Source organism: Pteropus vampyrus, unplaced genomic scaffold (genome assembly GCF_000151845.1).
Source record: "Pteropus vampyrus isolate Shadow unplaced genomic scaffold, Pvam_2.0 Scaffold216, whole genome shotgun sequence".
In the NCBI taxonomy this organism is placed as follows: domain Eukaryota; kingdom Metazoa; phylum Chordata; class Mammalia; order Chiroptera; family Pteropodidae; genus Pteropus; species Pteropus vampyrus.
In genome coordinates this window covers 1,439,112-1,464,592 of record NW_011888997.1, presented here as the reverse complement: position 1 = coordinate 1,464,592, position 25,481 = coordinate 1,439,112, and the positions used below count along the sequence as shown (strand labels likewise).

At 32.4% G+C, this 25,481-nt stretch overlaps 1 protein-coding gene across 3 annotated transcripts in view; it reads left to right on the top strand.

Moving 5' to 3' along the window:
• PIK3C2G (phosphatidylinositol-4-phosphate 3-kinase catalytic subunit type 2 gamma) overlaps positions 1 to 25,481 on the top strand; it is a 274,730-nt gene that overhangs the window by 240,483 nt on the left and 8,766 nt on the right. For all 3 annotated transcript variants that reach the window (XM_023538251.1, XM_011372935.1, XM_011372934.1), the window contains 2 exons: positions 8,217 to 8,311; positions 21,741 to 21,866. In XM_023538251.1, the coding sequence (XP_023394019.1) occupies positions 8,217 to 8,311; positions 21,741 to 21,866 (221 nt within the window). The remainder of the gene's footprint in view (positions 1 to 8,216; positions 8,312 to 21,740; positions 21,867 to 25,481) is intronic.

Sequence of the window (25,481 nt, the reverse complement as noted above, 5' to 3'; positions counted from 1 at the left end):
CTGAAATATCACATGGGAAAAAAAAATCTACAAATTATCACATTAAATATTATAGACACTAAACTAACCAGAAAGTTGCTGGATTTTATCATATATATCTTTTAACCCTCTAATGACATGATCCTCTATATACTCCTTCAAAATTAGTATAGCCCCATGCCAAATAATACCTCCACATACACACAAAAAATTATCCATCCTCCACCAGAATACAACTCTGACATACAGAAGACAGATTTTTGTCAAGGTATAGAAACAATAACATAGGTAATGAAGTAGAACATAATCAAAGACAACAGTTATCAGGGTTAAGAGAATGAATTAATGAGCATGTTTAGATGCCATAGATAATTACAAATGATTGCAAGCAGAGCTTTCAATCACTATTTCACATCACTACCTCCAATTTGAATGTTAATTTAAAAGTGAACTTGAAGCCAGGCAGTCTCCATGGCAGGGTCTCTCTGGTTAATGTCTTAGCTACTTGCTCAGGCAGAGCCAAGATCAATTATCTATAAGTTGAAGTATGTTACCCAGGCTTTCAATTTAAATTTTAATCATATGGAAGGACAAGAAGTGGAAAGCTAGAACTACTGAGAAGTAACTACTTGTATTAAGTTGTTTTTGAAACTTTCAGTTGAAAGCTTTAAGATATTATGCATTTTGCTATATCGTATCACATAATCTCATGTTTTTAATTAAAAAGTTATTTTAGATTTTTGCTTGTGGCTGATGTGGGAAGGAAAAGAAAAAAAGATGAAAGAGGACTTTACTTCATCTCTGGGTGTCAAAGGATATCACTGAAATCTAACAAAACAAGCAATAAAAAATCTTAGCATATGTAATATGAATGTTAGAGAAATAATAAGAAAGATAACAACATTGAATATATTTGAGTTGTAGATGAATGTAGAGCTAGAAAGATTTTGCACACTAATTTTACCTTTACTTTATTAGGAAAAAAATATTGTCAAAAGAAATAAAAGTCTAAGAATATTGAATAAAAGTAACCACTAGAACAAAAATAAGACCTTTCCTAAGTATCACAAGTACATAAAAATAAAAACAAATTACTTAGTAAAAAACTTTCTTTAAAAACCATAGAAACAAAAATGTTATGTTTCTTTAATAACATAAAACCATTAGAACAAAGAGAAAGCATCTCTATTATGTCAATAAGTATAAATGAGCTTAGCTCATCTATCAAGAAAAAAAATTTCCAGTTGGAATAAAAGTTTAAATCATAACTCTATACTTTATGTAAAAACACACCTAAAACAAAATGATTTTAAGAGATTGAAAATTAAAATTAGGCATATTTATATTAGGTAAATGCAAGTACATGGAAACCAGAGATCATAATCTTAATAAACAACAGGTGGAATTTAGTCGAAGGAGCATTGAATTAACAGGAAAGGAACTTTAAACTATGATGAGTATAATTCTCAATAAAGATATGAGCAGTATTGACTACATATCAAATATATGACAGCAACATATATAAAGCAGAAGTTATGAAACATACAAGAAGAAATACACAAAAATCCCCTACATTAGTAGTAGGATATTCTAATTCACTTCTCTTGATTTCTGAAAGACTGAGTGGAAAAACAAAGTAGATACATAGAAAAACTAAATAGAAAAGTTAATAAGGAAAATTGATTCATTTACCTCAGACTCTTTTTTCCTGAAAAAGAGAATGGAGAATGTCTCTTCAGTTTACATTCTCATAGAACATTCATGAAAACAGATTATGTATTAGGCTGCAAAGCAAATTTCAATAAATTTTTATTCTTATTTTTTCAATAAATTTTTAAAAATATAAATACTATAGACATATTCTCCACTCGTGAGACAATAAAGTGGGAAATTATTGGAAAAATTTAGAAAACTAGAAGATACTTAAGTTTGGAGATTTTAAAAAATAATCTTTCTCGAACTACTCTAGGGTCAAAAGGACTTACAAACCAAAATTGCAAAATTTCTAAAGAATTGCAATAATGAAATACACATGTTAGAAAGCATGGGAGAAAGATAAAGCAATGCTCAGAGTAAAATTGGAATATTGGAATAAAAGCCACAAAACAAACCAAAAGAATACAAACAGAAAAAATAGATAAAGATAAAAGTAGAGATAAATGAGTTAGAACACAGAAAACAGTAGAATAAATAAATCTGGAAGTTAAAAGTAAACAAAAATAGAAGCCTCTAGCTAATCTAATCAAAAGGATGGGGGCAAATGCAAATAAACAAAATATAAAAGGAGAAACAAGAAGTAACCATAGAAAGCAATGAAATTAAAGAAATACAAGAGACTACTTTTTTCAACTTTGCGAAAAAAGAATTTGTTCATCTATCTGAAATAGTTTTCTAGGAAAACAATTTACTCACCCCAGAAAAGATCAATTTTGATAGAATAAATAGAAAAAGCTTTGAAAATCTACCTTTAAAACAGTACCATGTTCAGATGACTTCCAGTGGGATTCTATCAAACCTTTAAAAATCAGATAATTCCACTGTTATTAAAACACTTCCAGAACAGAGAAAAGGAAAATTTTTCATATTACTTTTATCAAGCACATAAAGTATTTATTCCAATAGCTTCAAGGATTACAAGGATTGTAAAATCAATCAATTAATCAATCAATCACAGGCTATTCTCACTTCTGAATATCAATGGAATATTCTAAAAAAAAACAGTAGCCAAAATAATCTATCAGCACACTAAAGAAATATAACTCACTATTACCAGAAATGCAAGAATGGTTCAACATTGTTTAATACACATAGTACATAATTCACATTATCCTGTTAATAGATTTAAGGAGAAAATCACATGGTCATCTCTATAGACCCTTAAAAGGCATTTAAAAAATTTCAATAAACTTTCTTGGTAAAACATTCAAATAAAAATAAATGGGCAATGCCTTAACATAAGAAAAATGTATCTATCTTGGCTAATCAAAGCTTACATCAGTCATGATGGAAACAGCGGAAAAGTATTTCCACTAAAGTATAAAATAAGGCACTATGCCTGTGATCTTCACTGAAAGCACTAGCCAACATGGGACTCATTCCTTCACCTTCTTCTTGTCTTTGCTAATATTTACCTTCTCAATGAGAAGTACCACAATCATCCCATCTAAAATTGCACCCACCCCATATTCTGGGAGCCCCTAACACCTTTATCTTGTTCGAGGGTTTTTTTTAATCATTTATCATATTCAGCATATTGTAAATTTTACTTATTTGTTATATTCATCATTTTTTTGTATCTCCCCCTGCTGCTATACAAATGCCAAGAGGAACTTTCTTTAATCTGTTCCAAGGGCCTAGAACAGAGTCTTGTCTATAATAGGCCAATAAATATGTGTGAAATGACTAACTGGAGTTATAAAAAGAAATTAGAAGCACAAATTTTGGAAAAGAAAAGATGAAATTAACACTGCCAGTAATATGATCACATACCTAGACAAATAAGAATGAGCTAAATATCTGTCACAAAAGATGAGAATTCAATAAAGGCATCAGTTACCCAATTAATGTATACATATCTATCTACCTATCTATCTATCTATCTAACAACTAGCTAGAATATGTAATAGAAGAATGACTCCATTTATAATAACAGGTTAAAAAAAAAAAAACCTAGGAATAAATTTAACAGAAAATGTATAAGACCAAATGAAGAAAATTTTAAAATACCATGAGGAATTTGAAAGATGCCTTCAACAAATGGTAAGACATAGCACACTCTTGCATAGGAAGAGTCAACATCATAAAAGTGTCAGATAGTTCCAATTTCATTTTGAAATATAATTTTTAAAAATATTAACAGATTTATGTTAACTAGATAAGCTAACTGTGCAGTTCATAAACAAAGGAAAACCAGGAAAACAGCAAAAGTAAAAAAAAGAGGTGAGACTAAGACCAGATATAAAAACGCATTACAAAGCCTCAGTAATTAAAACAGTGTGGTGTCAGTGCATAAATAGATGAATAAATAGTACATAACAAAATGTCCATAAATAGAGTCAAATACATTCAGGAATTGAATATATGGCCAAACCAGTAGGGGAAAATTCAATATATATTTTTGGGATAGCATACTTCACACATATGCCAGGATAAATGCCAAATAGATGAAAGATTTTAAATGTAAATAATGAAACCATATTTGTGACAAAGAAAACATGGGAAAAAATCCTTTTAATTGCGAATGAGCTATTATAGTTATGACTACAAATCCAGAAGCCATAAAAATTCTGCATGATATAAAACACCTTAGCAAAATCTTAAAAAATGCAAATATAAATAACAAAATGGGTGAAATACTTGCAATTTATCACAGACAAAGGTAATTATCTAACATATAATAATCTCCTAGAAATTGGTCAGAAAAACACCAACAACCAAATAAAAAATTGTAAAAAGAACATAAAAAGATAATTTACAAAAAAAGAAATAGAAGTGGCTCTTAACCAAATGAAAGGATCCTCAACCTCACTCATAAGAAAAATGCAAATTAAAATTGTACTGATACCATATTTAATTTATCAGATTGGCAAAAATTCAAAAATTTAATTAACAAGCTTGGTTACAAATCAGCAGGCACTCTCATACACTGCTGGTGGTAATGCAAATTGGTACAACCTCCATGGAAGGCAATTTGCAACATTTGTCAAAATTACATATGTTAATATCCTTTGTCCAGCAATTCTGCTGTTGGAAATTCATCTTATGATATTTGTGCACAGGTAAAAAATGACACACATACAAGGTTATTCATTTCAGCACTGTTTGTATCAGCTGGAAAACATTGAGAACAATGCAAACTGTTAATCAGTGGGGAACTGGTTAAATAAATTATAATATTTCCATATAATAGTATAATATGAAACTATATTCATAAAAATGATTTGTTTTGTTGATAGGAAAACATCTCCAAGATCTCTGTTTAGAATAGTAAATATGCTATTCCTTTTGCAGAAAAAAAAATGAAAAATAAAAATACTTATTCATATTTGCTTTCATGAGGACACAGGAAGAATATACGGGAAACTAATGAAATAATGGTGGGGGGAACTGGGTGGATAGGTATTAGGAATGGGAGACTTTTTACTGTATACTTTTAAAACAAATTTTCATTTTTGAATCATGAACATAATATCAGAAAAAAAGTTAATTTTGCAATTTTTTTTTTAATATTAATGGACACAATGCATAATAAGCACTGTATTAGCTGCCGTAGTGCCATGCATCCAAGCATTTCAAAACAATTATAGTTAGGATCAGTAATACTTTAACAGTTCTTGGGTTACTATCAGTGGTTAGATTAAGCATGATTGGATCTTCCAGACAAACCTGAACAGAAAATTAAAATATTCTAGCATCTTCTTGCCCATATGAAACTGTTTTCAAAATTCTCCCTCTCTGGGTTTTTCATTTAAACTCTTTCTTTAGGTTATTGCCCGCTGTCTGCCCCTTTACAGCTTGAGTTTGAGAACATAGGATTTAAAGATCATTTATAATGGCCAGAGGGGAGGGAGTTGAGGGTTGGGAGAAAAGCGTGAAGGGTTAAAGAAGTACAAATTAGTTGATATATGGTCACTGGAGTAGGAAGCATGGCACAGGGAATGCAGTCAGCAGTAGTAGTGTAATGGCGAGGTGTAAAGCCAGAGGAGAGAAAGAACAATCAGAGGAATCGGTTCATAAAATATATAAATGTCTAACCAATGTACTGTATACTTGAAACTAATAATAAAATTTAAAAAAAAAAGATCATTTAACCCTGCACTGTTCATTGTCTGTATGATATTGGACCAAATGCCTCAGTTTCCTCATATGTAAAATCAAGGTAACACAAACTTCATAGATTTGCTGTGAGGATTTAGTGAGTTCATATACATAAAACATTTGGCATACAGTAAGAGTTTTAAAAATACTAAGTACCTCTACTATTACTACATGACTACTAAGACTTACTAGTGGCCTGAATTTTCACTGGGTTCTGAGCTCCAGCATGTTTTGATGGATGCTCTGGTTACTAATTTTGCATGACAGATTTAGGGTAGAATATAATCATAAATTTATGCTAATTTCCTAGCTTTGAATCAAAACTCCTCTGCTTAAACACATTGAGATTCTATCTAATAATATTTTTACTTTTTAATTCAAATATAATTTTGATTATGTATCAAAAAGTCATCAGGATTTTAGTATGTTTATACCAAAAGTTCAACTACGTATTTTTATTATGAAATTTAATAAAATTAAATTTCAATACTACATTCAGAATTATTTCATAGTATCTCTAACTCACAATGTCTCTCAATCATTTTAATCAAGATATTTTAAAGAAGAAATTTTTATTATATATATGCAATTACCATTTCAGTTGTAAGAAACTCTCAATGCCAATTTTAATTACTTCAATGTCAATAATTCATATCAACAATAAAATTAATAGTACTTGCTTATAATGTGTAAACTATTTTAATAAATATCTAAAAGGCTTTGGGAAAAGAAATATACCAGTCAGGTTCAATTTTCAAATGTTAGAGAGGATTAGAAAGCAAAGATTTCTAATCAGAAAACTCATTGTGAACCACAGTGAGCCCACAAGAAAACATTGCCAAATTCCTTGTTATTAATGAATTTCTTCTCTCTTAATTCCTTCAGAGAATATACAACCAGAAATTATCAAGGAAAATATTAGAAAAACTGTAAATTATATTTAATCCTAGGGCTACAAACCAGAAAATTTTAATTAAAAACTACAGACCTCATATTAATAATGGAATGATATAACTTGAAAGAAAAATTGAGGTTGCTTTCGTTATTAAATAAATGTTCAGTGTGACATTATGGAGCAAGTACTAATTTATATCTATCTCTTGGAGATATATATATATGTAGATATATATATAGTAGATGTATACACACACACACACACACACACACACACATATATATATATATATATATATATATATATATATATATCTCCAAGGTGTATATATAACTACTGTATATATATATATATATATATATATATATATATATATACACACATATATATATATCCAAGAGATATAAGTATATATGCAAGATCTGAGGGGGATTGTAATCCACTAAGCAGACTGAGACATGTAAGATAATTACTACATAAATATTAAGTGATAAGACTGTGCTAGGGGAGTTCAGAGGAAGACAACCACAGAAACTATTTTGCATTTTAATTAAGCCTTAGAGAAAAGTAAAAGTTTAATAGCCAAATATGGTGGAAGAGGTCATTTCAAATAAAAGGGTATATAATACGAGCAATGACTGGCAGGAAATAGCAGAGCATCTTTATAGAACTGAACAGACTACAATACGAAATTAAAAAGGTGGGGAACAAAATGGATTACATAAGCAGCAACAAGGCTGAGAAATACAAGGCTGAGAAAGCCAGATTTTTTTTTTCATAAGCAATGGAGAGCTATGAACAGTACTTTGATCAAAAGAGCAATTTTATAAAATTTGCTGTAAGAAGATTATACTTGTAATTGTGTACAAGTAGATTTGGGTCCTGAGGAGGTAAAGAGAATGTTCTAGAAGTTCAGTTCAAGCAAAAGGTCTGCCTGCATCTGAACTAGGTGCTATGGAATCAGAAAGGAAGAGATGAGTACAAACATATGGAGAAAGACGATTAGTAATTGTAAACATTCATCAAAGATTTTACATTGTGAAAACTTTTGAATTTTATTATTTAATCATCTCAAGTATCCCGAAGTAGGTAACTATTATCTCCATTTTATAGAAGTTGATTAATTTAGTCATGATGTCTCAGTCTTAAGTACAGTGCTGGGACCTGACTCCCCGATTCACTGACTTTCCACCTCTATGCTCTCTAATAATTTAAGCTCATTGTACTGAACATTAAGGAGAAAACTAGAGCCAAAAATGACACTGAGCTTAAGTAATTAAGAAAATAATGGTATTGATCAAAACAAAACATGGAATGTGAAGAGAAAGCATTGGTTCATGAAGAATAGAAACAAATCCCATCTTTCACCAACCCAGTTTCCTGAAGAGTATCATACTTTCAGCATTATCTGAAGAATGTTTCTTTTGCACATTATCTATTTGTCCTGTTTTAGTCTTTAAAAATGTAATTTATCTTGTGATGACTCACTTTCATTTAACTCACTGAAATTTTACTGTTTTATCAGGTGAGAAGTTCTCTGACAACAGACCTAAGGTACAGTTGGTCATATCATATGAAGATGTGAAGCTGACCATACTAGTGAAACACATGAAAAACATTGTAAGTTTGTCATATCTAATGAGAAACATGTAAACCAACATTTAAAAATCACTTATCTCCATTAGGCAATTAATATCAACATGAGTGACAGAAATGAGGCCAGCCACCAAGTGTAAGTGAGGAACAATGAACCAAGTACAATATTCTACCTGAGTATAATTGTGATCTTTGGGGTACAGACTATAAAATATTTCACAGGGAAAGTCCTAAACAAAAATCAGACTTCACACAAAATGAAGTGTCAGGGAAATCTAGCGAAAAAGCTTTTGAGAAAGAACTAGCTAGAATATTAAGAGCGGAAGGAAAAAAAGCTCTGTCCCAAGAATTTACGCCTAGCTCATCGTGCCGGGCTTGCTGGCAGACTCGTCTCTTTGAGTAGTGCCAGAACCTTCTCTGTGAGGCCAGCACCTGTTGGGATTTCCCACAGATTCCCAGTGTACCTTGAGTTTATACCACCACAACCGTTATATTCTGATGTAATTGTTCGCAGAAATTGATTTTTCATCAAAAGCTAATAAAGTGTTAGAGGACAGGAACCCCATCTTTGCATCCCCAGAACCTAAACAATAACTGTAGTTAGCCTCTAAAGAAAACTAAAAGGTGCTCTCTCTCTATTCCACCCCATTCCTCCCTAAGGATGGGTCAAGTCAGAGGCAAGGGCAGCAATTGAGCCATGTCATTAAGAGAGAGCTTTCTGTGGCACAGGTAAGTTATTAATGATCTGAGTCTGGGTGCAATAAGTAGAAAAAGGGTAACTCTAAGCCTCGCCAGCTTCTCTAGTTTTCTAGTCTAGTCAAAATGGGTTCCGCACATAGTGAAACTCCAGAGGAGACTCATAGATGTGGGGAAAGTCAGTAGCACTCTTTTGGCTTTCTTCTTTATGCATATAAATCTCTCCAGATGCACTTGGAAGGATTTAAAGGAGCGAACTCTTCTCACCGTGGCATGCATCTGGAACATACTAGAACTTAATAAATATTTGTTCAGCGAACAAATAGTTGGCATAATTTGCAGGGATACATCCGTTACAAACTTAGTATTAGCCAGATATCCAAGGATGCTTGTTTGTAAATCTGTGGTGTTTGCAATCAGCAATTTTTGAATAGTTGGTAAATATTATTAAATGTGTTTTTATAGAACTTTTACTCATTTAAATAATTATTTTCAATTTCTTTTGGTAAGATAACTGTATTAAATGAAAATAGCAATTCTTAGGCTGGGAAATGAAGATTCAATTAGATATTATTTATGGCTATATCTATGTTCATGGACTTTAAGTATTTGTACAAATGTATATGATAAAATATTTTAAATGCTGTTATTCAGGTTTACAGAACTTATATATGTATATGATATGTGATAGTTAACTGAAAATAGTCCTCTTGGAAACTAAATTTTTATTCCAGTAATGTTCTCATTGCTCAAAACATTTTAGGACACGCCTGTTGACTCTACTTTTAGATCTGGCATATAAACTGCACAGTAAACCTGGCGATGTCACTCAACAGTCATGCCTAATATTTGATCAAAAGCAATATTAACCAACTTGGCCACCCATTTTATTCACCAGATCAATCCCCAAATTACTTTTGACAGTTTTCAAAAATGCATTCAACACTCAGATGAAGATGCACTGCCAATAAGGATATTCCAAACAAACGTGATGCAGGCATGAAGGGAGAGGAGTGAGGAAGAGCAAGATTTTAAAATTCATATCAAGTTATAAGCAAATGGCAAAATGATCAGATGAATCTCACAAAAAGTAAAAAACCACTTAGGGCCACTGGAGTCTATACATTGCCACGGCCCTCCAAAAGAAATGAATAATGAAGCAATATTTTCTGTAGTCTGAATTCTCGGTCAGCCTGCTGGTTCATTTCTTCTCCCTAGTCTCTTAATATTGTCATGATATTCATTCCTAGACCACTTCTCTTTTCTATCTTCAGCCTTGGAGCTTTAAATACCACCTACATGTCTTTCTCTTCTGTATTTATAACTCTAGCTTGGAATTCTCCCTAAAATCTAGACTTATATGTACAACTTATTACTCAACAACTCTAGTAGAAATTCAACAGGCATCACAAACTTAACATACCACCAAACCAAAGTTCTGATTATTGGCCCCCTAAACCTGCTTCTTTTGCAATCTTTCTCATCTCAGTTAATATCACTTTCATCCTACTAGTTGCTCAGGTTAAGATCCCTAGAGTCATTTTGACTGTCATAAGCTACATTCAGTTTTTCAGCAAATTCTGTCAGCACTGCCTCCAAAATAAATTCAGAATCCCACCATATTTTATATCCAGGGCTACCACAATTGGTTCAAGCCACCATCACCTCTCAACCCAATTAGTGATGTCGCTTCTTAACGTATCTTCCCTGGGTTTGCCCTTATTTCTTTATAATCTCTTCCTAACGTAGCAGCTAGAATATTCCTTTAAGAATAAATCAGATCCTGTCATTTCTCTCTTGTCATCCTTTTGGAGAAGAAGTCTCATATCACTTACAATGAAAGCCAAAGTACTTAATAATAATGACCTCTGAGGCACTGCCAATCTGGCCCCCTTGACCTCTCCAACCTCACCTCCTACTACAGACTCTTTCAATCACTCACTTTATCCTCAGTGACTTCCTTGCTGTTCTTCGAATATGAAAAGCATGTTTTTGCCCCAGGACAATTGTACCTCCTACTTAGTTTATCTGGTATGCTATTCCCCAGGCTCATGACTCAAATTCTCCATGGCTCAACCTCACATGCCCTGACAAGGTTTTACTGTCATCTTTTCAGTGAGGTCCTCACTGACTCACATAGGTAAAACTGCAAAACCACCCCATTTGTTGTCACTTGTATCACTGCTGTAACCCCAAGGGCAAAAACAGTGCTAAGTACATAGTAAATGCTCAATGAATACTTTATTACATGGAAGAATGTCAAATTACTTCTGATGTGAACAATTTTTCTCACCTTCCAAAAATCATCATGACTAAGTTTTTATACCTTGCATTTTCACAGCTTCTTTTACATTACTATTTTATTTCTTTTGCTTATTTAAAGACAGAGGTAACATCATGTTAAAAGGACAGAAAAAATCTATTTATAAATTTTCAACACATTTTCCTTGCTCATTTCAAGTTTTAACTAATTGTTTTTTATTTTTTGAGCCTTTAGTATTTTCACATGCCAAGGTAATCAAACTAAAGAGTTTTGTTTGATTTTATTTTAATATTAAAATGAATTATTATGCCTACAGTTTTATTTAATATTAAGTTTGATGAATAGAATTGTTTATCTCATATTAAATCTTTGAAGCTTTGCTCAAAGAATTACTTCCCTCCTGTGAGATCACAAGCTAAAACAAAACTGCTAAAAGGTTTTCTTTTTAAAGGAGCAAAATATAATTATTCTAGTGAACAGAGACTAACAAAGTAATGCAGTTATTTAGAGCCTTGGTCAAGATATTTTTAATAACATTTCAGTTTATTTAACAACAAAAAAAAATCATTTAGATTTGGAATATTTTTAAAAATCTCTTTAGTATTGTAGCCCACTTAAAATGTTGTCTTCCTTTGATTTGTGCAATGTCTACATTACAATGTCTCTCCTGGTTTCATGGATTTTTCCCAATCTGTGTCATTTCTAGACTGTTTTCTTCTACCTACTCCAGAATATGAGCATTCCAGAAGGTTCTAAAAGTAATTAATAAGGATACTTGCCTTTTTTCTGATATTGAATATTTTCACACTATTAGAGTCCTTTATACTATAATAGAAGAATAAGTTATTTCAAATGAGAAACAAGTAATGTCAGGGAATGCAGGAAACACCTGAAATTGGCTGCTGTTCAATCTTTCATAAGACCCAAAATGGGAGAAAATAGTTACTATATGAAATCAACAGGAGAGAGAAAGAAGTCAAGTCAAACACAACAACAAGAACCTCAGGCTAAATACACACACATTTAAAATTTTTATTACATTTTACTTTTTATTTTAAAATTTTCTTACAATTTTAATATTTATGCGTAGCCTAGAGGGGCTAGCTTTAAAATATAGATTCCTGTATATAACTCCCAGTGATTTTGATTCTGTAAGTGTGGTTTGAGATGTCTTCATCTGTGTTTTACATGCATCTCTGTTCTCATGAATTCCTCTACTCTTTCATTTCTAGACTTGTTTTCCTCTCTCCTGCTCCCAAATGTGAGCATTTCAGAAAGCTCTCTGATACATGGACCATACTTTAAGAAACATTTCCCAAGTGGCTATTTACCCCACAAATGGCACTCTCCATGCAATTTGAGTTCCGTACTTGGCACCAACTGAATTGTGGTGCCTGTTGGAATAGAACAGAGACAAGATCTAGATTTGACAAAGAGAACAAAAGAGGTTGTGAAAATAAAGCACAAATGAAGGCAACATATATATTTTGACATATAAAAATAACCATGTTCTATGTTTCCTTTTAAAATTGACTTAGTTAAATTCTCTGACTATCCCAATTCCTTCCAATTTTTTATAATCTAAATTCGTTCCATCCTAGATGCGCTTCAATCTAAATAAATGTTAATTTCTTGATAAAGGCCAATTTTCTAAACCATTATCCTATCAACTGTATTTGGCATATAGTCTATGAATTTTAAAAAAAATTATTCTTCCAGAGATGACCATTATGACACTGATCTCTCATTTCAAAGAATACGATGCAAATCATTGGGTAATGAAGAGTACTCAGCCCAGAGATAGATATTTCATTGCTTTATTGTTGCTGTTTTTACCAGGGAAATATTGACCCTCAAAGATTATCAATTATTTCTTAATGAAACAAACCATAAATTGTTCTATAAACCTATGATAATTGATATGATCCTGATAACTGATCTTTCCAAGAGCCAACATCTTTAATTAGTCCTTTCTTGAACTTTTCTGTTCTCAGGATCTCCATGAAATTTCACCATCTATACATTCCCTAAACTTCTTTGACAGCACTCTTTCTAAGGCTTCCTTAGCTCTTACAAATTTAAACTTGACAATGTAGTGACTTAGTAGATGTTGGCTTACCCTTAGCCCTTAAATGTGAAGATTTTCCAGTATTCAGGGCTTTAACTCTTCAAACTAATTTCCTATAAATATCATTCAGCCTTGAGGCTTCAAAGATTATATGAATCCCTCCTAAATTTATATCTCTACTTTCATAATTCTTTGAACTCAATTTACATATTTCCAACTGTCTGATGGATAATTTGCTATCTCTTTAAATTGAACAATTCTAAATTACAGTCCTCTATTTTCCACTACAGCCAGCTCTCATTCTGAACTACTTCTTTCAAAAAAATCATTGCACCACCCTCAAGTAACCCTGATCAAAACTTTTTTATGACTTTTTTTATATTTCAACACATTCCATTACTTTTATTTTCCTGTTATTTTTATTATTGCCAAAATCCTATTCTATATTCTCTGTTCATTCATCTATGGATTATTTTGATTGGCTGCTATGATATTCCTTTCCTTATTTTCTACTACCTCTATTTCATCTTGCATAAAACATCCTAAAACTCCATTTTCATCATGAGTAATAAATTTTAATGGAGTCTCTATAAATTTCAAACTCCTTAGCCTGATATTTAAGGTACTATACAATTTAGCTATAACCCACCTTTTATATCCTCTTCCCCAACACAAAATTTGTATTATATTCTAGAAAGTGTGCTCATTGTTAACTAAATACACATCTTTCTAGCTAACTGTCATATTCTTATCTTCTATTTACCTTCCACATCCAACTCAACCCTCGGGCTCAACTTAAACTTCTTATCCTATCTGAAGCTCTGGGGTCACTCTTGCTCCTGATGATCCTTCCCTCCTTTGGCCTCTATTAATATACTTACTGTATATACCATTCATTTGGTATTCACTGCCTACTTTTATCATCTTGGTTCATCCTATAGTTTCAATTTTTGTTGAGTGGAGTGTTCTATGAATGTTAGTTAGGTTGTGTTGGTTGATTATGTTGTTCAAATCTTTTACAACCTTGTTGACTTTCTGTATGCTAGTTCAATGGATTATTAAGAGAGGAATGTTAAACTTTCCAACTGTAATTGTGAATTTGTGTAATACTGCAGGAACATTGAAGATTATTATGTCCTCTTGATTAATTGACCTTTTTATCATTATAAAATGAACTTCTCTATTCACGGTAGTATTTTTTACTCTTAAATATACTTTGTCAGATATTTATATAATTAATCCAGTTTTTCTTTGATTGTTAGCATGGTATACCTCTTTCATTCTTTTACTTTTAACTTTTTTCCTATTTACATCTAAAGTAAGTTTCTTGCATATATGATACAGATAGATAGATGATATATAGACAGAAGTTAGATGATAGATTAGCTAGCTATAGATGATAGATAGATAGATAGATAGATAGATAGATAGATAGACAGATGATAGATAGATAGATAGATAGATAGATGATAGATAGATAGATAGATAGATAGATAGATAGAGATGATAGATAGATAGATAGATAGATAGATAGATAGATAGATAGATAGATAGATAGATAGATAGATAGATGATAGGTAAGTGTGTAGGTAGGTAGATAGATAGATGAACAACCATACTGCAGATTATAGCCAGCAATCTCTGGCACATAGATGTATTGAACCTGTAATCACATATAACTTTGTTAAAGTTTTCCCAAAAGCTATTTTGAAGCCAAGTTTTTCATTTTCTGTGTTTGCAGAGTGAGCTTTCCAGACCCAGAAGGAGAACTTGGCATTGTCTGCTGTTTAACCTTGTTAGATATAGTTTGTCATCCCAGCCCCTCATATCTCAGTCCTGATTATCTAATCCAGCATACTGGCCATAACACTCAGGTTATTGCCACCTGTATATCATATTATAAATCTTTATTTAAATCATGACAGCACTGGTTAATAGGATAGGATTACCACAAATATTTGAGGTATATAAAACTCTTATTTTACCACTTAAATACTAGTTTCTGCTTTTTTGCAATCCATCTTCTTCCCCAATATCAAGTATAACAACATCATAAATCTAATCTTCCCATATATTATCTTTTTTTTTTTTTTGGCAATTCCTTAATAATCATTAACAAAATATCATCTGTGTCTCTTATTTGTAGAATTTTTTCAGCACCAGGGATAGAGGCTAAAGGTTAGGAGATTTGAAATAATTTAAAGCAGTTCAGTGCAATTATAAAATTTTTTAAAAAGTTTAATTACCAACTAAATCATAAACAACTTTCAGAATTTGGAAATGAGGAAAAACAAATGAGGTTTGAAGCCTTACTTCTTACATGTTATTAAGACTGAGAAATGGAAAAACTTGCCGAACTTCACAAGATACCCAGTAACAAAGTATGGAGCTCTAATTAGAATGCTAAACTTTTAGCAGCAATTCAGTTGATATATATTAAGTCAGAAAAGAAATTCTATCTATGAGACTGTGACTTCTCTCTAGTTGTTAACTACCTCAAGATGATCTACAGATGTCAGGATGACCATGAAAATAAGTTTGTCATTTCTCTGAAGGTAGAAACAATTTTGATCACTTTTCCATGTTCTCCAACAGACCAAAGTGAGGCACATGGCTCTTTGATTTTTAAATTGATTTTTTGAAAAATTATTGGAAATCACCTATTAATGATAAGAGTTCTAGTCAAGGTTTAAAAGGGTATGAAATGAAGCAGAAAACCATCCTAATTTAATTCATGAAGACCTGAAATCATCCCATTCTATATTAACCAACACACATAGAAAGACTAGAAAGCTCATTCCGTCATTTCTTTTACTGAAGCACACAACAAACCATATTACAAGCACTTTTATTGTTTATCTGTACTTTTATCGTACAATGTCATTTTATATAAAGACCCTCTTCATGATGGCTAACCTGAATTTTGAAATTGCAATTTGGAAGGCACATAGATGAGGAAAATGTTTTTTTATTGTGTTGTTTTGTTTCTGGCATAGACATCAGGTTTTTATAGTCCTATCATATTTTAATCATCATTTGATTTCTACCAAAGCCTATATTATCCTATGATTGGAAACATTTAAGTTATAAAAAAAACTTGATGGAAAACTCTCATAAATTATTCATCAAAAAGATAATAACCTATTAAATACAGTTAAGTTTTGAATTAATCTACAGAAGCTTCCAAAGTGTTTGATATTTTTAAACCAGGTATATTTATCGTATTCCTGATAAAACTTGATCTAGAAGGGCTCTCAATTTGAATCTGACAGTTTCTTTTGCATTCTTTGTAGATTCAATATAAGGTAGTGGTTAAGAGCATAGAGATCTTATAGAAAAAACATTGCATTCTTTGTAGATTCAATATAAGGTAGTGGTTAAGAGCATAGAGATCTTATAGAAAAAACTCTTCACTAAAATAAAGACAATAATACTGGTTCAAGGATTAAGGAGAGTGTTTTAAATTAAGTATATACTTATTATGTGGTAGCTATTATATTACCATGTATGAAAAATATCTTTCTCATACATTTATACAAAAATACTGAAGGGTTGTTGGCCTACTCTACAATGTAAGATGGTTTTATTTACTTTCTAAACAGTTTATGTTGGGCTTTGTTTTTATACCAACATGCTACTATTTACTTTTATTGTTCTCTGTTTTGATAAATTAACCATGTTTTCAAAAATACTTTTACTCACTGACCATAAGAACAACAAAAGTAGCACTGAAAACCATTTGAAATGCTGTGTACAATTGGGGGCAAGAAATGAAGGAAAGAAACTGGTATACGTAATTATTCACACACCTAAAACAATACATTTGGAAGTCAACACTGTGAACAAAGATTTAATAATACATATATACATTTTACGTTTTATATACTAAAATAATAACGAAGTCAAGAGTCCCCTATATTTCACTCTTCAGTTGTGTGAATGCTAAGAATATCCTAAAGCCTTCATTTCAAGCTTTTTAGAGAGACTTCTTTTAAAACCTGAAAAAAAAAAAAAACTGATTCTTACATATGTATGAGACATGTTTATTTCCTCTGTAGGGAAGAGTTGGTGCTACTGTGGATCCAGCTCCCTGCCTTCACCCGAAGGTCCCTATTAGGCACTTCTCCAGTCAAATTCAATGAATCTATTTCTGTTTCTTCCAAGTACTCTACAAAAAGGGGGCATGGAGTGGGGAAAACTTGAAGTTGGGATAAGTTATGGTACTTTAGCACAGAGATGTGACTTTAGTCCAAACTCCACAATTTAGTAGGCTCCCAAGGAGTTATCAGGTTATCTATGGTTTCTAGAAGGAGATAGTAATATCTTGTTGGGCTTATTGTCAAGATTTTTAAGGAGTTAAGTAGAAGTCCAGAGTGGTGGGGAAGACTATCACAGAAGAGTAAACAAGGCCTCAGGAAAGGAGGACAGCAATTAGAAATCAAATTCCCAGGTAAAAATGAAGATGGTGACAGAGTTTTATTCTGATAATGAGTACAAAAATTATGTTAGAAATCCAGTCTAAATCCAGTTGGCAGGGAGAGGAGGTAAAGGAGAATAAGCATCTAACTGTTTAATATGATCTGAGAGATGAGATAAAGTCAAAGTTTTAGAAGTGGAGCATTGAGATATAAGAAGCAGTTCTTAACACAAATACTCCTAATCAGCCACAAAACCCAATGACATGCATAAAAAGTTTAGCTCTAACAGACAAATGCCTTCAAATAGCTACATATTCAGGGTAAACACCTAGGACAGACCTTGAAAGTGGAACTCAAGATACATCCACTTTACCCGGCAGTGGGCTTTTTACTGCTTGGTATAATAAGAAAAGTTGCAACAGATAAGAGAAACTGTCTAAATGAAATCCTAGTTTTTATATTGCATTATAAATAACGATTCAACAAATAGCTATAGAGTACTTTCAAAGAGCCAGACACTGAATACATACCTCATTCTTTCAATCACTTGATAACCAGTTAGTGTCCATTATATACCAAGTACTATGTTAGGGACAGGATTTCCATGAAAAAAAAGAATATCATAGAAAGAAAAGATGGCCATGAAAGGAAAAAAAAATAAGGTAAAGGAAAGCCCAATTTCAAGTAAGAATTTTTAAATTTTAATTAGAGATTTAGAACCATTGAAAGCTTAGGAATAAGGAACTGAGGGTGGGGTTAGGGTAGTAAGTCAGTGGGTAACCAATGGAGCAAAGCTCAGAGGAAATATGGAGGTAGGGAGGTGTGGAACAGGACATGGATCTCCCTTTTGGTGAATTTCTAATCTCATAAGAAAGATAACACGCATGAAAAACTATTTTTTAAACAGAAAATTATATTTAACATAAAAATCTAGAAAATATAGAATCCAGAGTTAGTATGAGCAACAAAAATAAAGTTTACAGGACTTCACATTATCTTCTAAGCACAGTAAAAACATTAACCAGAGTACTGGAAGAAAGCGGTAGTGCTGCTTGACTTCAATTCATCATGAATAAGAAAGTCCCCTTGAGTGACACCGGAAACTGCTCATTGTTTAGATCAAGGGTCAAACTAAGAACTCTGTCTCTCCAAGGCTTCTGACTCTTCATGTCCAAGTGTTAAGTCTTTGTGAAAGTCTAAAAACAACCGAGTAAAAAATCCTGGGATAAGACATTTAGACAAATAGGGGTCATTTAATCATTTTAAAGTAAAATTTAATTCACATAAACATAAGGGCAAAGGGTGAAATGAGAAGTATTGAAGAGGAGACAGCTAGTGATTTCTTTAATAAATTAGCTGAGACCTTAAAAGCAGGATATGGTGCAGTAAGAAAAGAAAAAATAAATAAAAAATAATGTTTGTAAGACAGCTGCTTTAGAAAAATATTCTCTTAAAGACTTGTGTAATCAATGCCTGCATCTAAAGCTGCTAAGGACAGACTTAATTCCACTGCTCAGATCTAATGCACCCCTGACTTAAATTGAAACCTTGCTGTTCTATCATACCAAAAACTTCAGGATATTCAAGGACTTTGTCAAGGACACTAACTTGGAAATAGAAGCTCAAGCTTTGAGTTGCTAAATGCTTGGTGAAGTTTGGTATGCAAAAGATTTTTCCACTTCTGTAATTAAGAGTTTATTCTTCAGAGAGTGGGGAATCCTTGGATGTTTTGAGAAGGAAAGTGACACGATCAAAGTAGCTTTATAGGAAGGTTAAATACTACAGTTAAGTGTAGAATAAATGAAGAGCAGAGATGGAAAGACTGGGACATGAAAAGTTATAATAAGAGAATAAAGATCTGTGGTGGCAGATGGGCTGGGGCAAAAAGACAGGATATTGATCTTGGTACACACTTGAATTTGAAAATCAAAGACAAGGGAGGCACCAGGGAAAATAAATAGCATCATTTAATAAAATTTTAGCAAGTCGGAAAAATCTTGTTGTGATGAGGAAAGACAGAAGAGATGAGGGACAGAAGATAGATTTTGATTTTAACAACATCTTGGAACTCTACCTACTAGATGCCAGTAGCAGAAAAACACCTACATGAAAGAATTAAAAGAATTATCTGGCCCTAAATGTCAGTAGTGCCAAGGCTGAAAAATCTCTGCTCATAAATATCATAGTAAATTAGGGATATCTTCATGCCCAATCAATACATATAGCAAATTCATGTTTAATTTAAAGAAAATAAAAATAGTATCAAATATTTATTTAATATTTCAGGCACTGTCCTCACATTATGTATTTTTCTAACCTTTTTAATACAATAAAATAGGTATCTCCTTTATCTTTATTTAACAGGTTAGGAAACTGATCCATTGAAAAGTTAAGATACCTGCCAAAAGCCACATATCTAGCAAATTGGAGGGGCCAGATTGCAAATAATAAGTCCACTTCCCTAACCATGATTCTAACCACTAAGTTGGAATATACAATGATTGCAGGTATGGTAAAATCAGGCCCCATGGCAGATAAGAGAGAATTACACAAAGCAAAAACACTTTACTCCCTTCATTCTTTTCACAAAAAAAATAAAAATAAAAATGAAAAAAATCTCTCGAATATTAATAGCAACTTCTGTGTCACTGAAGAGCTCATCATAAAGAACATGATTTCAGAGTTCCTCCTCCTGGGAGAAGATTTCAAGTGGGGGAAGGATACCTTAGCTCCATCTAAAGCAGCAATTTTGACAATCTTAGCATTTTGACATATGGTTGTGTCCAGATGTGTTTTACATAATTTGTGAATAATAAAAAGAACCAAGTTTTCCTAATAATTTTACCATATGAGAGAACGGAATAAAAGTTAACCGTATAATAACATATATCACAGTTTCTTACTTTCCAATATGCTTTTTTGAGTGCCAAAGACAGATGTAAAATTAAAGCTAATGGGGGTGGCACTGGATGTTTGTTCACATGTGAATATCAGTGATTCAGAGCATTAAAATATATTTGTTAAAAATTACCAATTTCATAGAATGTAGTCGAAATAAGCCCTTAATTCCTCAAGTCTGATATTTACATAATCTTCTTCAAATTATACAAACATTTCTTATTTTATTAAATCAGAGATTTAGAGTCTCAGTACCATTTACTCTCCATTTGGTCAAGATTGCAAAGACTGAACCATTTCTTTGAAATATGGTAGTTTCCAAATTTTTGAAACATGGGACTTGTTTTTCAAATGATATACTAAGAAATAATAATATTCATAATAAGGAAAGGTAAAAAAGGAGAAAAGTTCTGAAGCCAGAATTGTGAAGGCAGAGGTTGGGGTGTGCAGAGATTAGAAATAATAGGAAGAGGAGGTCCAGAGACTCACCCATTTGGAGTCGTTGCTCAGGCAGCAACTTAGGCGACTTTTGGGGCTCCATAGAACACAATTGAAACAGGATCACCCAATATATTTTAGGAAAATTATATAATAAAATAAAATTATTATATGTTAAGTGTATTAAAGTTGTAGGCCTCATGTTTTCATTAAATTCTGCTTTAAAATGCAGTATTATATAATATACATATACATATCATTAAATGCTACATCTAATTTTATGTGTTAAACTTGAGTTTTTTGATTTTCAAGTGGTATACAGTATCCTGAGGCACTTAATTACTGTCTCTGCTTGTGGCTTATATTCATCTTTTGACCATTTCTGTCAAAAATGCAAATTTAGTTTTTACTGTAAAAAATAAATTATATTTAATGGGCTTTTAAATTAGTTCTTTGACACAACACTTAAGATGGACAGTTTTACTCTTTTAACTTACTCTGGGGTTATTTCTGAACAATAATGTATTTCTTTTGATTATTCTTTTATTTTCTTATAAACAGAGTGATGGTAATAAATCTTGATCCTGCCTTTGGTCTAGATATTTAGTATCTATGTATTTGCTTTCTTTGATAGCAACATGCATTAATATTTATGACCATTTTCCTTTGCAGCATCTCCCAGATGGCTCCGCGCCCAGTGCACATGTTGAATTTTATCTTTTACCATATCCCAGTGAAGTCCGTAGGAGGAAAACAAAATCTGTTCCAAAATGTACCGACCCCACTTACAATGAAATTGTAAGTATGATTCATCTCTTATTTAGTCGCTTTGTATTTTTCTTACCATTTTCAGCTTAACAACCAAATATGGAAAATTTGCAGTTATTGGCAGCATTATTCCGTAAAGGGAAGACATTCCCCAAAATAGCCACTGTGTGCTAATCACTGTTCTAGATGCTATGGGGACTGGAAAATACAGATACTACTTTCAAAGTGCTTATGAACCAATTTTCAAATTGTGGCTAGCCTCCAGTAAAAGCCTAAGACTATGTGGCACTTATTTCACATACTGCTATTATCTCTGACTTCATCTTATTTTCCCTAACCTTACTTTTCTCTACCTAGTTTTCCTTACCTAATAATCTTACCATAGTCTAACCTGTATATAAAAATACATTTTATAAAATCACATTTGAAAATAAATAAACAAGTACAAAATACAAATTAAATGAGTATTCATTTGTATTATGCAATTTGAACACCCAATCTCCTAATTCTAAGTCAAACCCTACATTAATTCTCTTGATTCCACTCTTTCTCATTGCTCTGTACCTTGCTTGGTTGATTATTTGCTATTCTTAAGGCTGTCTCATCCACTGGATCTTTGACTTGGAAATCTTTATAAAACAAAACTCCTCAACTCAACATTTCTAAAGCATACAATTTTTCTTTCTCTCTCTGTCATCTCTAAACTTTAAAAAAATTAACTCACATTTCCTACACTCACCTCTTCACTTCCTTTTCACCCATAATCCTTTGTAATGTGGATTCTGACTTCAATTGATGCTGCTTTGTGCAAATTGCACCTATAGCCTCCAAATTGCTCAATGCAATGAGCCCTCAGGTTCACCTCTCCTGAAGTTACAGAGAAGCACTATTGACTGTGCCCTCTTTCTTGACACCTCCCTTTTCCTTCTTAAGGTTTACCTTTTCTTAATTTCCTTCCATCTTCTCTAACCCCTCGTTCATTTTCCTTCATTGCCATTCTTCCTCTTAAAATATTGTTTGATAGAGTTCCATCATCTATCTACCATTATCTCTTCTTGATATGTATTCTCTCAAATTATCTTGTGTATCCACAAATTTTCATTTATCACCTATATTTAGGTTGTATATGAATCTATTCTTCAAGCTCTGTCTTCTCTCCTAACCTTTTGAACTATACATCTACCTATTACTGAAGAGTTCCATTTAAATGTCTCCTAACCACTTTTAAACCAGGCTTTCTTCCTGTTTGCCATCTCAAAAGATAACTTCCTAATGACATCTCACCTGTCCAACTAATCACCAAGTTTTGCCAGTTCTGCTGGTGCAGCTGCCTGCCTCTTAAATCTATCATTTCTTCTCTGTCCCATCGCCATTTTTTTGTTTAAGATTCTTGTGATTTTGCCTATTATAATGCCCTCCTATCTGCATCCTGTCTTGTGTTTTTTGATTCAATCTTTTATATTTCTACCTAAACTGTCTTTCAAAAATTAGTCATATTTATTAATCTCCTATTCACATTTTTTTCAAAGGTTCTTCACTGCCTTTTGTATAAAATAAAAAATCCTAAACATCACATTCATAGCCATTAAAACTTGACTCAGTAATTTTACTAAGTTGTCTCTTTGGAGTAATATCATCCTCATACAATTTTTAAAAATATTTTTGTTTTGGGATAATTGTAGATTCACACGCAGTTGCAAGAAATAATACAGAGAAAATTCAAATACACTTCAACCATTTATCCCTAAAGGAAGCTGACATTAATACAACCAGAAAACTGACATTAATACAATCCATTGACTTTATTGATTTCACCAGTTTTAAAGGTGCTCTTGTGTATATGTGTGTGTTTAGTCCTATAATATTGATTACATGTATAGACTTGTGTGATCACAGCATAAGGTACAGAACAGTTTTATTAGAAAAAAATTTTAGTGCTACCCTACTAGATTTATACCGTAGCCAGATACTTCCCTCCTTCCAACGCACCCTAACCACTGGCAACTACTAACCTGTGCTCCATCTCTATAATTTCATCATTTCTGATGTCATATAAATGGAACCATTCAGTTTGTAACATTTTAAGATTGGCTTTTATTTTTTACTCCCTAATTCCCTAAAGATCCACTCAAATAGCTGCTGTGTCAATAGTTTATTTCTTTTCATTGCTTAGTAGTCATGGTATGATAGTTTCTTTAAGTGTTCATCCATTAATAACACCATGGTTATTTCTAGTTGGGGGCTATTGCAAACAAAGCTGCTGTGAATATTGCCGTATAGGTTTTTGTGTGAGCTTAAGTTGTAACTGCACTAGCATAAATGTTCAAGAGTGTAATTACTGGGGTATATTGTAATAGTATATTTAGTTTTACAAGAAACCGCCATATTCTTTTTCTATACTATTTTACATTCCCCCAGCAATGTATGAATGATCAAGTTTCTCTTCATCTTTGCCAGCATCTGGTGTTAACCTTTTTTTTTTTTATTTTAGTTTAGTAGGTATAGCGTGATATCTCATTGTGGTTTTAATTTTCATTTACATAATGACAAATGATGTCGAACTTCTTTTCATGTGCTTATTTACCATTTGCATATCCTCTTTGGTGAAAAGTCTTCACTTATATTTTTAAGGTTTTTAAGTTTTATTTTATTATTAGTTTCAAGTATATAGTACATTGGTTAGACATTTATATAGTTTATGAAATGATCCCTCTGATTATCTTCCCTCTGGCTCGCCACATAACCATTACATTACTGCTGGCTCCATTCCCTATGCCATGTTCCTCATCCCCGTGGCCATCTATCAACCATAATTTGTACTTCTTTAACCCTTCATTCCTTTCTCCCAGCCCAAACCTCCCCCTCTCTGGCCATCACTAGATTGTCCTCTATATCTGTGAGACTGTTTTTGATTAGTTTGTTCTTTGTGTTCCTTAGATTCTGCATATAAATGAAATGATATGGATTTATCTTTGTCTTATTTCTCTCAGCATAATAACTTCTAGGTCCATCCATGTTGTTGCAAGTGGTAGGATTTCATTTTTTTATGGCTAATATTCCATTGTATATATGAATCATTACTTCTTTATCAATAGTCTGTTGATGGGCATTTAAGTTGCTTCCATATCTTGGATATTGTAATTTGTGCTACCATGGACATAGGGATGCATAGATCTTTACGAATTAGTGTTTTGATTTTCTTTGGATAAATACCCAGAAGTGCAATTGCCGGGTCAAAAGGCAGATCCATTTTAAATTTTTTGAGGAACCTCCAGACTGTTTCCATAGTAGCTGCACTAATTTACAATCCCACCAACAGCGTATGCGGGTTCCCTTTTCTCCACATCCTTGCCAACACCTGTTGTTCTTTGAATTATTGATGATAACCATTCTGACAGGTGTGAGGTGATATCTCATTGTGGTTTCAATTTGTATTTCTCTGATGATTAGTGACCTTAAGCATCTTTTCATATGTCTATCAGCCGTCTATATTTCCTCTTTGGAGAAATATCTATTCAGATCTTCTGCCTATTTTTTATTTTTATTTTTATTTTTATGTTTAGGCCTACAGCACCCAGTCTTCCTAGGTGGTCTCCCATCCAAGTACTAACTAAGCCTGACCCTGCTTAGCTTCTGAGATCAGAC